At 47.3% G+C, this 16,302-nt stretch overlaps 1 protein-coding gene across 3 annotated transcripts in view; it reads left to right on the top strand.

Moving 5' to 3' along the window:
- The window catches only part of LOC115195893 (MAGUK p55 subfamily member 7-like), a 298,114-nt gene that overhangs the window by 124,571 nt on the left and 157,241 nt on the right, over positions 1-16,302 (top strand). For all 3 annotated transcript variants that reach the window (XM_029756238.1, XM_029756237.1, XM_029756236.1), the window contains one exon: positions 10,783-11,034. In XM_029756238.1, the coding sequence (XP_029612098.1) occupies positions 10,998-11,034 (37 nt within the window). In that variant the 5' untranslated portion in view covers positions 10,783-10,997. The remainder of the gene's footprint in view (positions 1-10,782; positions 11,035-16,302) is intronic.

The raw sequence follows: 16,302 nt of genomic DNA, 5'->3' as shown, positions 1-16,302 counted from the left end.
TCATCCTTGGGAGTAATTTCCAAACGCCTGAAGGTACCACGTTCATCTGTACAAACAATAGTACACAAGTATAAACACCATGGGACCACGCAACTGTCATACCGCTCATCCTAGAGATGAACGTACTTTGGTGCGAAAAGTGCAAATCATTCCCAGAACAACATCAAATGACCTTGTGAAGATGCTGGAGGAAACAGGTACAAAAGTATCTATATCCACAGTAAAACAAGTCCTATATCGACATAACCTGAAAGGCTGCTCAGCAAGGAAGAAGCCACTGCTTCAAAACCACCATATAAATGCCAGACTATGGTTTGCAAATGCACATGGGGACAAACTTTTTGGAGAAAAGAACTGTTTGGCCATAATGACCATCATTATGTTTGGAGGAAAAAGGGGTAGGCTTGCAGGCCGAAGAACACCATCCCAACCGTGAAGCACTGGGGTGGCGGCATCATGTTGTGGGGGTGCTTTGCTGCAGGAGGGACTGGTGCACTTCACAAAATAGATGGCATCATGAGGCTGGACAATTATGTGGATATATTGAAGCAACATCTCAAGACATCAGTCAGGAAGTTAAAGCTTGGTCGCAAATGGGTCTTCCAAATGGAGAATGACCCAAAGCATACTTCTAAAGTTGTGGCAAAATGGCTTAAGGACCACAAAGTCAAGGTATTGGAGTGGCCATCACAAAGCCCTGACCTCAAAACTATGGAACATTTGTGGGCAGAACTGAAAAAGTGTGTGCGAGCAAAGAGGCCTACAAACCTGACTCAGTTACACCAGCTCTGTCAGGAGGAATGGGCCGAAATTCACCCAACTTATTGTGGGAAGCTTGTGGAAGGCTACCCGAAACATTTGACCCAAGTTAAATAATTTAAAGGCAATGCTACCAAATACTAATTGAGTGTATGTAAACTTCTGACCCACTGGGAATGTGATGAAATAAATAAAAGCTGAAATAAATTATTCTCTCTACTATTATTCTGGCATTTCACATTCTTAAAATGAAGTGGTGATCCTAACTGACCTCAGACAGGGGATTTTTACTAGGATTAAATGTCATGAATTGTGAAAAACTTAGTTTAAATGTATTTGGCTAAGGTGTATGCAATCTTCCCGACAACTGTATCCATAAAAATTATGCTGATGCATGATTTCGCCAGTATCGGAAAATCTGTCTGTCTCGTCCGATACGTTCATTCTCTATGCGATGGGTGAGATCGCTATTCAAAGTAAAAAAAAAAATTGTAGAGGTTGGCGAGGCAGACAAGGTTTGTACAAACCACCGTTGTTGCAAACCTAACCTAATGTAGCAGGCGTAAAAGAAACGCCTGAAACTAGATCACACTGGTCTTAATGAGAAGAAAAAACTGTCGGTGGAGGTTCTCTTCTGCACTGTTCAACCAATCCAGTAAATGTGGAGGAGGAGTTAGGATGGAGTTTCGCCTTGTTAATGAAAACCTGAACATCCGATTGTTGGGGACTTTGCAGAGGCTATTGCAAACCAAATGTTAGGCTTGAAATCAAGGGGAAATAATTTCGACATGCTTTTTTTACAGTGGAGATCAAGTTTACGGATTGCCTGCCTGAGCTGATGGGACAGTGGATACGCAGTGATTTCTCAGATAGAACAGAAAACAAGTAGCCTATTTTTTTCCATAACCCTACCAGTTGTAAAAAAGCTTTTTTAGCATGGCTTAGAACACGTCTCAACCAATCACAATGCTTGTTTTGACAACCCATTGTAGAAAGTAGGGTTTTTGTTTACAATTTGTTCAGACAGTTAGGTGAAACATTAGCATTTCCTATCTGGCAATATTGATCATTCCACATCCTGTTGTAGGCTAGTGTGAGACTGGTGGCTTAATTGGTGTGGCTTAAAAGTCAACTTTTGGCACCAAAAAAAAAACAGTCAAACAAAATGTTCAAACAGTAATGGGGTGCGACTTTGGTGGTTGGTCGATGTGTCATTCTTGTAATGCACTGCGACCGACGTAGCTAGTTCGTCAGCTAAGCTAGACACTTTAGCTATCCAGTAACTCTTCCAGTATGTGTTGATGTCATTTCACAAGATACATTTTTGGACGAAAGCTGTAGAGATTGATAAGAAATGACACTTCTGTAGCCAAGTATCTTATTCATCAATTTTTGGCCGGTTTTAAGTATTAAAATGTTTAAAATAATAAGTTACCTGGTATGATGGTGCATTGATTAGTTAAACAGTTTAAAGGCGTTATTTTTGCGTTTTTTGTCCAAAGTCTAATTCGTTTAATCAATTTAACCTCCCTGGGCAAGGTGGGACGCCAGTGGAATCACGGGTGCGAAATACAAATACCTCAAAAATGCTATAACTTCAATTTCTCAAACATATGACTATTTTACACCATTTTTATGCTATTTTTCTCGTAAAATAGCGATAATATTCCAACCGGGCGACGTTGTATTCATTCAAAGGCTGAAAGAAAAAAATGGAGAATTCACATGAACGCCCATCTCCAGTGTCACTGTTCTCAGCCTGACCACTCACAAAATCTCCTGCTGTTTTTCGCCCAGAGACAGGAGAGACGTCATTCCACTTTCTGGCGCCTTCTGAGAGCCAATGGAATCCTTAGAAAATGTCACGTTACAGCAGAGATGCTGTATTTTCGATAGAGATGCCACAGAAGGAGAACAAATTGTCAGACAGGGCACTTCCTGTATGGAATCTTCTCAGGTTTTGGCCTGCCATATGAGTTTTGTTATACTCACAGACACCATTCAAACAGTTTTAGAAACTGTAGAGTGTTTTCTATCCAAATCTATATGCATATTCTCGTTTCTGGGCAAGAGTAGTAACCAGTTTAAATCAGGTACGTTTTTTATCCGGCCGTGCAAATACTGCCCCCTAGCCCCAACAGGTTTTAACAAAGTAATTGAGTGTTAGATGGTTCTGCTAAGACCTGGATTAAATTGATTGATGAACTTGATTATTACTGGCACAAAGGTGTTTACCCAGTGCTTCACATGGGTCAGATGGATTTGCTTTATAAAAATTGGACTTACCAATATAAACGTCCAAAAATGTCCATTAATGGTAGAAGAAAGTGTTGGAGCACTCCAAAAAAGATTTAAGGTCTGTCCCAAATCAAATCAAATCACATTTTATTGTTTACATACACATGGTTAGCAGATGTTAATGTGAGTGTAGCGAAATGCTTGTGCTTCTAGTTCCAACCGTGCAGTAATATCTGACAAGTAATCTAACAATTTCACAACAACTACCTTATACACACAAGTGTAAAGGAATGAATAAGAATATGTACATATAAATATATGGATGAGCGATGGCCGAACGGCATAGGCAAGATGCAGTAGATGGTATAGAGTACATATGAGATGAGTAATGTAGGGTATGTAAACATTATATAAAGTGACTACTGATACATTTATTACATCCAATTTTTTATTATTAAAGTGGCTAGAGTTGAGTCAGTATGTTGGCAGCAGCCACTCAATGTTAGTGATGGCTGTTTAACAGTCTGATGACCTTGAAATAGAAGCTGTTTTTCAGTCTCTCGGTCCCAGCTTTGATGCACCTGTACTGACCTCGCCTTCTGGATGATAGCGGGGTGAACAGGCAGTGGCTCGGGTGGTTGTTGTCCTTGATGATCGTTTTGGCCGTCCTGTGATGGGTGGTGTAGGTGTCCTGGAGGGCAGGCAGTTTGCCCCCGGTGATGTGTTGTGCAGACCTCACTACCCTCTGGAGAGCCTTACAGTTGTGGGCGGAGCAATTGCCGTACCAGGCTGTGATACAGCCCGACAGGATGCTCTCGTTTGTGCATCTGTAAAAGTTTGTGAGTGTTTTTGGTGACAAGCCAAATTGATTTCGCCTCCTGCTGTTGCGCCTTCTTCACCACGCTGTCTGTGTGGGTGGACCATTTCAGTTTGTCTGTGATGTGTACGCCGAGGAACTTAAAACTTTCCACCTTCTCCACTACTGTCCCATTGATGTGGATAGGAGGGTGCTCCCTCTGCTGTTTCCTGAAGTCCACGATCATCTCCTTTGTTTTGTTGATGTTGAGTGTGAGGTTATTTTCCTGACACCACACTCCGAGGGCCCTCACTTCCTCCCTGTAGGCCGTCTTGTCGTTGTTGGTAATCAAGCCTACCACTCTAGTGTCGTCTGTAAACTTGATGATTGAGTTTTAGGCATGCATGGCCACGCAGTTATGGGTGAACAGGGAGTACAGGAGAGGGCTGAGAACGCACCCTTGTGGGGCCCTAGTGTTGAGGATCAGCGGGGGGGAGATGTTGTTTCCTACCCTCACCACCTGGGGGCGGCCCATCAGAAAGTCCAGGACCCAGTTGCACAGGGCGGGGTCGAGACCCAGGGTCTCGATCTTAATGACGAGTTTGGAGGGTACTATGGTGTTAAATGCTGAGCTGTAATCGATTAACAGCATTCTTACATAGGTATTCCTCTTGTCCAGATGGGTTAGGGCAGTGTGCAGTGTGATTGCGATTGCGTCGTCTGTGGACCTATTGGGGCGGTAAGCAAATTGGAGTTGGTCTAGGGTGTCAGGTAGGGTGGAGGTGAAATGATCCTTGACTAGTCTCTCAAAGCACTTCATGATGACAGAAGTGAATGCTACGGGCGATAGTCGTTTAGCTCAGTTACCTTAGCTTTCTTGGGAACAGGAACAATGGTGTCCCTCTTGAAGCATGTGGGAACAGCAGACTGGGATAGGGATTGATTGAATATGTCCTTACACACACCAGCCAGCTGGTCTGCGCATGCTCTGAGGACGCGGCTAGGGATGCCGTCTGGACCGGCAGCCTTGCGAGGGTTAACACGTTTAAATGTTTTACTGACGATGGCTGCGGTGAATGAGAGCCCGCAGGTTTTGGTAGCGGGCCGTGTCAGTGGCACTGTATTGTCCTCAAAGCGAGCAAAGAAGTTGTTTAGTTTGTCTGGGAGCAAGACATTTGTGTCTGCGACGGGGCTGGTTTTCTTTTTGTGATCCGTGATTGACTGTAGACCCTGCCATATCCGTCTCGTGTCTGAGCCGTTGAATTGAGACTCTACTTTGTCTCTATACTGACACTTAGCTTGTTTGATTGCCTTGCAGAGGGAATAGCTATACCGTTTGTATTCGGTCATGTTTCCGGTCGCCTTGCCATGATGAAAAGCAGTGGTTCGCGCTTTCAGTTTTGCGCGAATGCTGCCATCGTGGTCTTCCCTGTGGCTCAGTTGGTAGAGCATGGTGTTTGCAACGCCAGCATGGTGTGTGCAACGCCAGGGTTGTGGGTTCAAGTCCCACGGGGGGCCAGTACAAAACATTTTTTTTTTTAAATGCATGAAATGTATGCATTCACTACTGTAAGTCGCTCTGGATAAGAGCGTCATGCCAAATGACTAAAATGTAAATGTAATCCACGGTTTCTGGTTGGGGAAGGTTTTAATAGTCACCGTGGGTACAACATCACCGATGCACTTGCTAATAAACTCGTTCATCGAATCAGTGTATACATCAATGTTGTTGTGCGGTGCTATCCGGAACATTACCCAGTCCACGTTGTTGAAGCAATCTTGAAGTGTGGAATCAGATTGGTCGGAACCAGCGTTGAACAGACCTGAGCATGGGCGTTTCCTGTTTTAGTTTCTGTCTATAGGCTGGGAGAAACAAAATGGAGTCATGGTTAGATTTGCCGAAAGGAGGGTGAGGGAGGGCTATGTATGCGTCGCGGAAGTTAGAGTAGCAATGATCCAGAGTAGCAATGATCCAGTCCTATGGTCCTGGTCAAAAGTAGTGCACTAAGGAATAGGGTGCCATTTGGGACGCAGACTACTTTATCTTAGAGCACTAAAAACAGTCTTTATTCCATGAGACTGGATTTGTGTTATATTAAACACTATCAGGATCACAGCAAACCCATGGATGCGTCCCAATGGCACCTTATTCCCTATTTAGTGCATTACTTTTGACCAGAGCGCGCACACACACACACACACACACACACACACACACACACACACACACACACACACACACACACACACACACACTGAGCTAAGAACTGGAGAATCTGTGGCAGCCTAGGATGAGATGGAGCAGTGGGGGTTGTTGGCTCTAGTCCCTGTCATGTGAGGAGAAGGAGGATCAGTATCAGTATCACTCGCTGGTTATGTGTGTGAGTTTGTGTGACAGATGGATGGGACGCAGTGGCCCTATAATCCTCCCGACAAGTGTCTGGCCTTCCTCTGACCCCGCGTGGGATTGCCTCCACGGAGAAAACTCAATCTCCCAACAGCACCCTGGGGCTGTCCGACTCCACTCCTACCCTTTACTCTACACTGACAACCCAGGGAATGAGTAGCCTGAGCCTGCCTGGATGCTGAAGCATTTACGCCTGCTGCCTGTGAAAGATGGTGTTCATTTACAGACCCTCTCCATGTCTCACTTGAGACCACTACACGTTTTCCTCTCACCTCGTCTTCATGTTTGGTGCGGCCAAGGATGTGTTGTGTTCCAGAGAATGAGATGCACTGCTGGTGTTTTTCGCTCAGTGCTAGACATTGGACTAACCTAGGCTATCATCTGTGTACCTCTGAGGATAGCAGAGTTTATTTTGATGTCAGAGGAAGAGCGTGTGTTTTCATACCCTGTTGTTTTTCTTCCTCTCTTCTTCTCTCTCTCTCCTTCCCTCTCTCTCCTTCTCTTCGACTTCCAGCTGGGTCCCTGGCGGCCCCGCCCATCCTAGCCCTGGCCGGACGGACGGACCTGTTTTTGAAAAGGGGAAAAAATAACAACCTTTCTTCATCCCCCATCTCTCTCTATCCTCCATATCCCTCCCACTTTACCCCTCGAGCTGTTTTCTCTTCAAATAACTGATCAGACTTCAGGTTTCACACTGAGTAAGACAAAACAGATACATTGTGTCTCCTAACAGATACATTGTGTCTCCTTTGTTTGGTAAGGTGCTGACGTTTCTCTTGTCCAGGGTTACTTACAGCTGTGATGTAGTAGTAAGAGTAGAGGGAATTCTGGCTGTAGTTGGATATTGGGCCACTAGATGGCGATAGCACCATTTCAGGGCGCTGTGTGTGTCTTACACATGGGACAAGTAGAGAAGTAGAAGGCATACCTTTCCTTACAATCAGGCTCATTCCTTGCTCTTTTCTTTTCCACATGGCAAAGTTGCTTTGCCTCCCCCCTCTACACTCAAACCTGATTCTCTGTGATTTGTACAGAGTCGAACCAAGGCATGGCTGAATACAGCATCTTGACTTGGACTATGTCTTCAAGTTCAGTGGTTACAGGCCTTTCGGGCACTGTAAAAGTCTCAGGTGCTCTCGGTGCTGCGGCACTCTTCCTGGCCTTTCCAAGGCCCTGGACGGAAAGATGGATCCCACTTAATTTGGGAATATTGCTGTAATTCCTCCTAGGGATGCCGTTCCCGAAAGCCGCTACAACCGATTTTCCTGCAGCCCTGCACTGCAGGCAGATCAATCTCCCTACCAGGTCCCGCTCTGTCTGTCATTCCAATCATACTGTTATGACTAAACCTTACCCCTGTCCCTTACCCTTCTCTGTGACTGTGAAATACAGAGCTGATTTAGCACGGGACAATTCTTTTGACATGAGCTCAGTGACTGCTGCTGCTTTTGTCCTCTGTGTTCAAAGTAGCAGAGCTGTTGGAGAGATCTTGTAGGATCCTGTGGTCCAGGCCTGAGGCGCCTGCTGTCGCTGAGCTGCCCCTTTTGTGTCCCAAATGGCACCGTATTCCCTATATGGTGCACTACTTTTGACCGGATGTCTGGTCAAAAGTAGTGCACTACAAAGGGAATAGGGTACCATTTGGGACACAGGCCTGGTCTTTGTTGGTCTCTTTGCCGCATTTTATGGGATGTATGTAGGCTTATTGTGTGGAACATCACTGAACTTTGATTGCACTGGACAGTTTGGTCTATACATGTACTCTCGCTCTCTGTGGCTCTCTCACTCTCCAGTCTCCACAAACCAAGCCCCGTGCAGAAAGACAGCTGTGCTACAAATCTAGCAGGCGTAACAAAGGAGTAGGAAGGTTTGAATCGTCCCTCGTCCTACACTTTCCATTAGAACGGAAAAGTGATACCTTCTTTACTGTTGATCTGTGAATTCACCACGTTTGTAGGCCAGGAGTTTTTTCTAAAACTCCTGGCCTACAAACGTCTAGGGCCTATGTTTTAGAGTTCAAACCGCTAGAACTAAACGTCTATGTTTTAAATGACCGGGCCCGGCGGGCTTGCCAGCGGTCTTTCCTGGCTCATGTTGTTGCAGTGATATTTTCCACAGCAGGTTTTTGCCTCACCTGGAGCAACGGTCGTACCCGAGGTGCGTTCACAACCCGGCATGTCAGACACCATTACGCAACGTGAACTGGCACTGCCGCAGATTTACACCTAGACTTGTGTGTGTGCTTATACACATTCAGGGCGGCTAAACCTTCCGTCCGTGATCTACACCACAGCCAAGAAGCACTCGCTCCTGTACAGGATACAGATTGCTCCACTGGGGGTTGTGTGTTAGTGTGTGGCTCCTGTATGTGCTGGGAAACACTCTAGTTCTGGATGTGTTTTTCAATCGAAAACAACTCTGCAGCTTCTCCAAACACATTGAGAATACAGCTAAAGCCCCAAGCCACATAGGAACAGCACACAGCAGAGCCAGGTGCCTGAGACCTGAGGCGGAATAGTTAGTTCACGCTCCAACACCCTTTGACCCAGTGTGTGTTCTGCTCCATCGGGCTCCGTTCAGGGGTCCAACGGAGGTTGTGTGTGTGTGTGTGTGTGTGTGTGTGTGTGTGTGTGTGTGTGTGTGTGTGTGTGTGTGTGTGTGTGTTGGACCTGCTGAATAGGGGTCCTGATGGAGATATTTTGGCCTGAGAGAGAGAACAGAGCATGGTGGAGCTGCCTGGAAGCTCTTTGAGTGTTAGTGGTGCTAGCTAGCTAGAACACCCTGACACACAGCACCTCAGAACCATCGTTGCTTCGGCAAAGGGCAAAAAGCTGTCAGAACTCAGCTGCCACCATAGGAGGCATGGAGCCGGGAGAGAGGTAGAGAGGACCAGAGAGGTGGCTGTGGCTCATGTCAGATAATTAATAATTTTTTGGTCCTTTCTGCCTTTAAGGCATCCTGTGTTGGGCTACCTGTGTTGTATCATGGGGGGGGATCAAACAGAGAGTGGAGTAGACCGGCACATGACTTCGAAGGGGGCAAGTCTAGCGTGGGTCATTGAGCCCCATGTTGTTAGGTAGGAGCCTTTGGGTAAATGTTATTGGCTGGCCACTGTTATCTACGTTTACAGCCCGGCTTTGATGGCTGCCTGGGCTAAGGGGAAGCATTCAGTAGCCTAGACCTGAGTGGCATGGTTAGCGAGGGAGGGAGATATGAGGAGAAGGAGAGGAAGAGTGGATGGAGAGAGAGAGGGACATGGACATGGTAGGTAGGGGCCCTTAGGGTCTAGTGAAGTGGCCAGGGGGAGAAATGGAGCATACAGGGGAGTGTGTGTGTGGCGGAGCTGTAAAGGGTTTAATAACAAGGTGTGGGTGTGAGTCAAGGCCAGCCAGGGCTGGAGGATGTCGAGGAGGGATGGAGGGTCGAGGAGGGGTGTATGAGGGACTGGGAGGGCAAGGGGCTGGGGCCTCCCAGTGGACCCCACCACAACCCCAGCCCTAGTGTGTGTGTGTGTGTGTGTCTAATGCCAGCTTGCAGCTGCGCTACCGGGTTGGATCGAGTACAGAGGTCAATAAGTCATATGCTCTGAGGCCTGCTCCCTGACTGACCCCGTCAGACCCAGCTTTCTGAGTCATTGACTGCAGCTAGCACACTGACACATTCCCACCTGCACAGCTATCACTCATGATCTATGTCATGTTATATAGGCCTGTATACTGTCCAAAAAAGAGAGAGAGACTGTGTGTGTGTGTGTGTGTGTGTGTGTGTGTGTGTGTGTGTGTGTGTGTGTGTGTGTGTGTGTGTGTGTGTGTGTGTGATTGAGAGCGTGTGTGTGTGTATTTACCGTGTGTGGAGGTGTGTATTTCCTCCTCTGGTGTCCTGACTCCTGACATTCCTGGAATCCTCCACCTCCTCGATGAAGAATCCTGAAACAGGGACACACACATCTTTCAGGGATAGAGGGAATATCAGGGAATCTTCTTCCAATTAGCCTAGCTGCACATGAGTTGTTTTTCCTCCGCTGAGTTTTATAGGCCGGAGCTGGGGGGGGGGGTGTACCCTTGCTGCGTCTGAGGGGGAGATTAACGGCCAAATGATTTTCTCTTAACGTTTTTATTTGTTTTACATTTTTCCCCTTGTTCTTGCTGTTTTCCTCCTGTATGTGGATGGATTGATTCACAGTTGACTGGTTGTATTTACGAAGCGACGCGTTACCACGCTCGTTAGATTTTTCACAGGTCTGCTCTGTGGTGTTCTCTCCCTCCCCTCCCTCTCACCCGTGAGCCGGATTGTGTTTCCTATGTTTCCCCTGACCGTTGAAAGGGGGAATAACGAAGGGCTGGAATAGGGTGTGTGTGTATATGTGTGTTCACAGTTGACCCTCCATGTTTATGGTCCAACACATGTTTTGCTCTCCTCTGCTGAACAACCTCCTTCATTGATGCGTACATCCGCTTTCTTCCAGGTCCAACAACCTACTATCCCATACATACACACACATACACACATTCGTGCATGTGACGGTGGATGCGGTGAGGTGACGAGCAATGCCTACATTTCTGCTCTCTCCTCTCTCTTTCAGGGAACACCGGATGCCCATGGCATGAATCCTGGAAAGCGACAGCTTAGAATGGGAGTGAGGAGTTAGACAGAGGAGAGGAAAGTAGAGGACAGGAGCGGAGAGGAGTGACCAGAACCTTACACTCTACCCTACCCCTGCCGGCTGCTCCTGTGTGGCTGTGCACTGCGGTGCCACTCTCAAACCCCACTGTGATATTCCACAGCCAGGCAGGAACCATGCCGGCCCTGGCCACCGGATCTGGAAATGACTCAGGTACTGATGTGATGGGATGAACTCTGTTCCCTATTCACTATTCACTCTCTCCTACCCACTATATCCACCGAACCCTATCCCTTTCATCCACTGCACTGAACTCTGTGCCCTTTAGGCTGTACACACTCACCCCGGCTCCTTATTCCCATGTGTTGAATTCTGTCTCTCCTGTAGGTATGACAAAGAAGCCTTGTAGTACCCACTATATCCCCTGAACCTTTTGGTCTTCATCCACGGCTCTGAACTCGGTTACAACTACTACACTGAACCTTGCATCCTCTGAGTACCATCCTCGACCCCCACTTAAATGAAGTCTGTCACCCATAGGCTATACACTGAAATGTAGTATCTCCTCATATCTACTGCACTGATCTCTATCCCCTAGGCATTACAACGAACCCCATCCCCTACAGTACATTTACAACACTGAACCCTATCCCTAATGCATTACAATGGCACAGTGACGTGATTCAATACTATTCTGATGCTCTCCTTCAGGCCCCACAGGTCTCGTAAGGTCTCACAGGTGTTCACAGCAGACTAATGTCAAACACACACACACACACGCGCGTGCGCACACACACACACACACACACACACACACACACACACACACACACACACACACTTCCACGACATCTGTCTGTCTCTCAGTGATAATGTCTAACACATACGTCCTCCCGCCATGTGTCAGTGACTCTGTCTGCCTCGTTGTGGTGATGTCAGAGAGGGGAACATGTCAGGTCTGTCAACACGCAGACAGATGATGTCAGGGGTCAGAGGTTAGGGGTCAACCCTTGCTCCACTTCGAGACTGTCTCCTTGTCTATGAGTGTGCATGCATGCGCGTGTGAGTGTTTGTGTGCAGACGCATCCACCTCTTCAAATCAAATGTTATTGGTCACATACACATGTTTACCAGATGTTATTGCAGGTGTACCTCTTCCCTCTCTCATCTCTCAACTCTCTCTCAACCACAACCCAACAAAGAGGAGCAAAAGGACAAAGGGGTGGGCGAAAAAGAGATGGGGGACGAACGAACGACAGACGCAGGAAAAAAACAAAGTAGATGGATAAAGAGTGTGTTTGTCTCGGTTGTCCAGACATCGACAGAGTTTACGTACCCATTGTGGAAATTCGTATAGACAAAGTGAAAAGCCAGACCATCAATTACTATTATAGTCATTTTAAGCAATTACTGGCAAAGACCCTGTTTCCAAATAAAACATGTAAGGGATCTCCCCTCCGTCCCATCTCTCCATCCATCCTCATCGATCGTCCAGTTAAAGCGTTACGGGTGAAATGCGTAGGACCACGTGCCATAGAGCTGTGTGGTGTGAAGCAAGGAGAATGTTGTGACTAAGGTTAGGATTGCTGCTCTAGTGACATATTCCTCACCCTGTGACAACTTGTGTCTGGTAACACTGTCACAACAACAGGGTTGTTAGAGTGGTCTCAGCTCAGTAAGGAAGGTGAGAGACCGAGCTTTATCTGGTGTAGTGACAGATTCCACGCCTTGTGATCACCTGCGATGTTACAGGAAAGAGCATTGTAGAGTGGACTGTGTGAGTGGTTTTAGCCCAGTGAGGAAAGTGATAGACAGATGTTAATAATGGGGTGTAATTGTCATCTTAGCAGCGAGTTAGGAGACATGGAGAGTTAGGAGGTGCAGCTGTGTAGGTGAGGGGGCGCGAGGGGGACAAATACAGGTGTATTTACGCATAGGTATTTGGAATGCAATTTTTCATGCGGTTCTGGTAATATCTATTACATGTATACTACATGACCAAAAGTATGTGGACACCTGCTCATCTAACATTTCATTCCAAAGTCATGGGCATTAATATGGAGTTGGTCCCCCCTTTGCTGCTATAACAGCCTCCACTCTACTGAGAATTCTTCCACTAGATGTTGGAACATTGCTGCAGAGACTTGCATCCATTCAGCCACGAGAGCATTAGTGAGGTCAGGCACTGATGTTGGGCGATTAAGCCTGGCTCGCAGTTGCTGTTCCAATTCATCCCAAAGGTGTTTGATGGGGTTGAGGTCAGGGCTCTTTGCAGGCCAGTCAAGTTCTTCCACACCGATCTCAACAAACCATTTCTGTATGGACCCCACTTTGTGCACGGTGGCATTGTCATGCTGAAACCGGATAGGGCCTTCCCCAAACTGTTTCCACAAAGTTAGAAGCACAGAATCGTCTAGAATCGTCATTGTATGCTGTAGCGTTAACATTTCCCTTTACTGGAACTAAGGGGCCTAGCCCAAACCAATCAAATATAGCCCCAGACCATTATTCCTCTCCACCAAACTTTACAGTTGGCGCTATGCATGAGGGCAGGTAGCGTTCTCCTAGCATCTGCCAAACCCAGATTCGTCCGTCAGACTGCCAGATGGTGAAGCGTGATTCATCACTCCAGAGAACGCGTTTCCACTGCTCCAGAGTCCAATGGTGGTGAACTCTTGGCATTGCGCATGGTGATTTTAGGCTTGTGTGCGGCTGCTCGTCCATGGAAACCCATTTCATGAAGCTCCTGACGTTGCTTCCAGAGGCAGTTTGGAACTTGGTAGTGAGTGTTGCAACCGAGGACAGACGATTTTTACACCCTACGCGCTTCAGCACTCGGCAGTCCCATTCTGTGAGCTTGTGTGGCCTAACACTTTGCGGCTGAGCCGTTGTTTCTCGTAGATGTTTCCACTTCACAGTAACAGCACTTACAGTTGACTGGGGCAGCTCTAGCAGGGCAGAAATTTGACTAACTGACTTGTTGGAAAGGTGGCATCCTATGACAGTACCATGTTAAAAGTCACTGAGCTCTTCAGTAAGGCCATTCCACTGCCAATGTTTGTCTATGGAGATTACATGGCTGTGTGCTAGATTTTATACACCTGTCAGCAAAGGGTGTGGCTGAAATAGCCAAATCCACATAAATGTTGTGTATATATAGTGTATATTAAGTATTCCGCCAATTTGTAGACATGAAGAATAATATAGATAGATGGTGACCTTGTAGGACCAGTATTTCCTGTCATATTTCAAACAGGTAAATCTGTAGTCCTTTCAGTGCTGCTGGTGTTGCTGGTAGATAGCTCGGTGTTTGGCTGTGTCAGAAAGACACAAGTAGACAGGCAGGTGACTGACACATTTATAGCTCCCTTCCTCCCTATATGAGGGCCCTAACAGCACAGCCGATCACCAGGGCTTATGGGGGCTCACCAGGAGCAAATGAGATGGCAGCCAGCCTATTGCCTCACTCTGTTTGAAACTCAGATCTCCCCAAAGCCTCTGATGAAATAAAAGAGAAACCACAACTAGAGACTTATTAATGCTAATATCTACCTCCACTGTGAAAGGACTGAGCTGAGCACAGCACTCTGTCTAGTGTCTCTATGGGGCTGTGTGTGCATATGTGTGGACTAAGCGCAGCACTTCATGGTGTGTGTATCCATGGGTGTCGTTTAACAATTCTCGTGATATTTGGTGAATAAATATGGGGTGACTAAACGGACGGAACAGAAGGGCTCCCTACTTAGGAACATTCTGTATTCTTTCTCTCTCTCAAACTCTTTCTCTCCCATGTCTCTCTCTCGCTCTCTCTGTCCGTCCCTCGTGCTCTCACTGTATTTTTCTCTATCTCTCTCTCTCTCTCTCTCACTCTCTCTTTCTGTATCTCTCTCCCTCTTGCTGTCTCTCTCTTTAACTCTATCTCTTACACCGGTTCAGCTCTGCTTGGCCCAAAAAAAACAACAGCCCTCTCTCGCAAATTAAGATCTAATAAATTAAACTAAATAATGAAAAAATTAACCTGAAAAAACTATAAAAAACGGGAAAACTGGCATGTAAAATATGACTGTGAGGGGAGCTGAATGTTGGAAACAAACACAGTGTGGCTTTGAGAGTTTTTAATAAATACTTTGGAAGCGGATTAAGGAGTTGTGTGGTTGTTGGAGCTGGCCTGATGCTTGTGTTTAAAACACTTTTCAAATCTGTGAGGAGAAGGAATGCATCCCCAGGAGAGAGAGTGGGAGAGAAAGAGACCGATAGCAGGACTGACTGCTAGGACTGATTTCAATGACCTGCTCGCCGATGCTTTAATGGCTGCTGTTTTCTGTGCATGGGACCTGATACTGTCACGCCCTGACCTTAGAGATCCTTATTATTCTCTATGTTTGGTTAGGTCAGGGGGTGACTCGGGTGGGAAAGTCTTTGTTTTATATTTCTTTATTTTTGGCCGAGTGTGGTTCCCAATCAGAGGCAGCTGTCTATCGTTGTCTCTGATTGGGGATCATATATAAGTTGTCATTTTCCTTTTGGGTTTTGTGGGATCTTGTTTTCTGTTTAGTGTCCGTGCCTGACAGAACTGTGCGCTTTCGTTTTCACCTTTTGGTATTTTGTTTACGTGTTTTGTGAATAAAGGAATCATGAACACTTTCCACGCTGCGCTTTGGTCTACTCTTCCTGCCACCAACGAGAGCCGTTACAGAAGATCCCACCAAAAATGGACCAACCAGCATGGCCAGGATGAGTGGACATGGGAGGAAGTAATGAATGGAGAAGGGCCCTGGACTCGGATTGGAGAGTATCGCCGTTCAAGGGAGGAGATGGAGGCAGCAAGAGAGGAACGGCGACGATACGAGGAATTTGAACAACGACGGAAGACCAAGAGGCAGCTCCCAAAAATGTTTGGGGTGGGGGCACACGGGGAGATTGGCGGAGTCAGAGTGGAGACCTGAGCCAACTCGCCGTGCTCACCGTGGGGAGCGTGTGACCGGTCAGGCACCGTGTTATGCGGTGATGCTCATAAGTGCGCTCGTTGCCGGCTCCTCGCATTTGCCGTGCTAGAGTGGGCATTCAGCCAGGACGGATTGTGCCGGCTCAGCGCTCCTGGTCTCCGGTGCGTCTCTTTGGCCCAGGATATCCTGTGTCTCCGGTGCGCCTTCACAGCCCAGTGCGTCCTGTGCCAGCACCCCGCATTTTCCGGGCGAAAGTAAGCATCCAGCCAGGACGGGTTGTGCCAGCTCTACGCTCGAGACCTCCAGTGCGCCTCCACGGCCCAGTGTATCCGGTGCCTGCTCCACGCACCAGGCTTCCAGTGCATCTCCCCAGTCCGGTGAGACCTGTTCCGGCTCCAGGTACCAGGCCTCCAGTGTGTCTCCCCAGCCTGGTAAGCCCTGTGGCAGCTCCACGCACCAGGCTGCCAGTGCGTCTCCTCAGTCCGGTGAGACCTGTTCCGGCTCCACGTACGATGATCCATGGCACGAAGCCTCC

This window comes from Salmo trutta, chromosome 6 (assembly GCF_901001165.1).
Source record: "Salmo trutta chromosome 6, fSalTru1.1, whole genome shotgun sequence".
Taxonomy (NCBI): Eukaryota; Metazoa; Chordata; class Actinopteri; order Salmoniformes; family Salmonidae; genus Salmo; species Salmo trutta.
The sequence above is the reverse complement of the archived record's forward strand: the minus strand, read 5'-3'. Positions and strand labels throughout refer to the sequence as shown.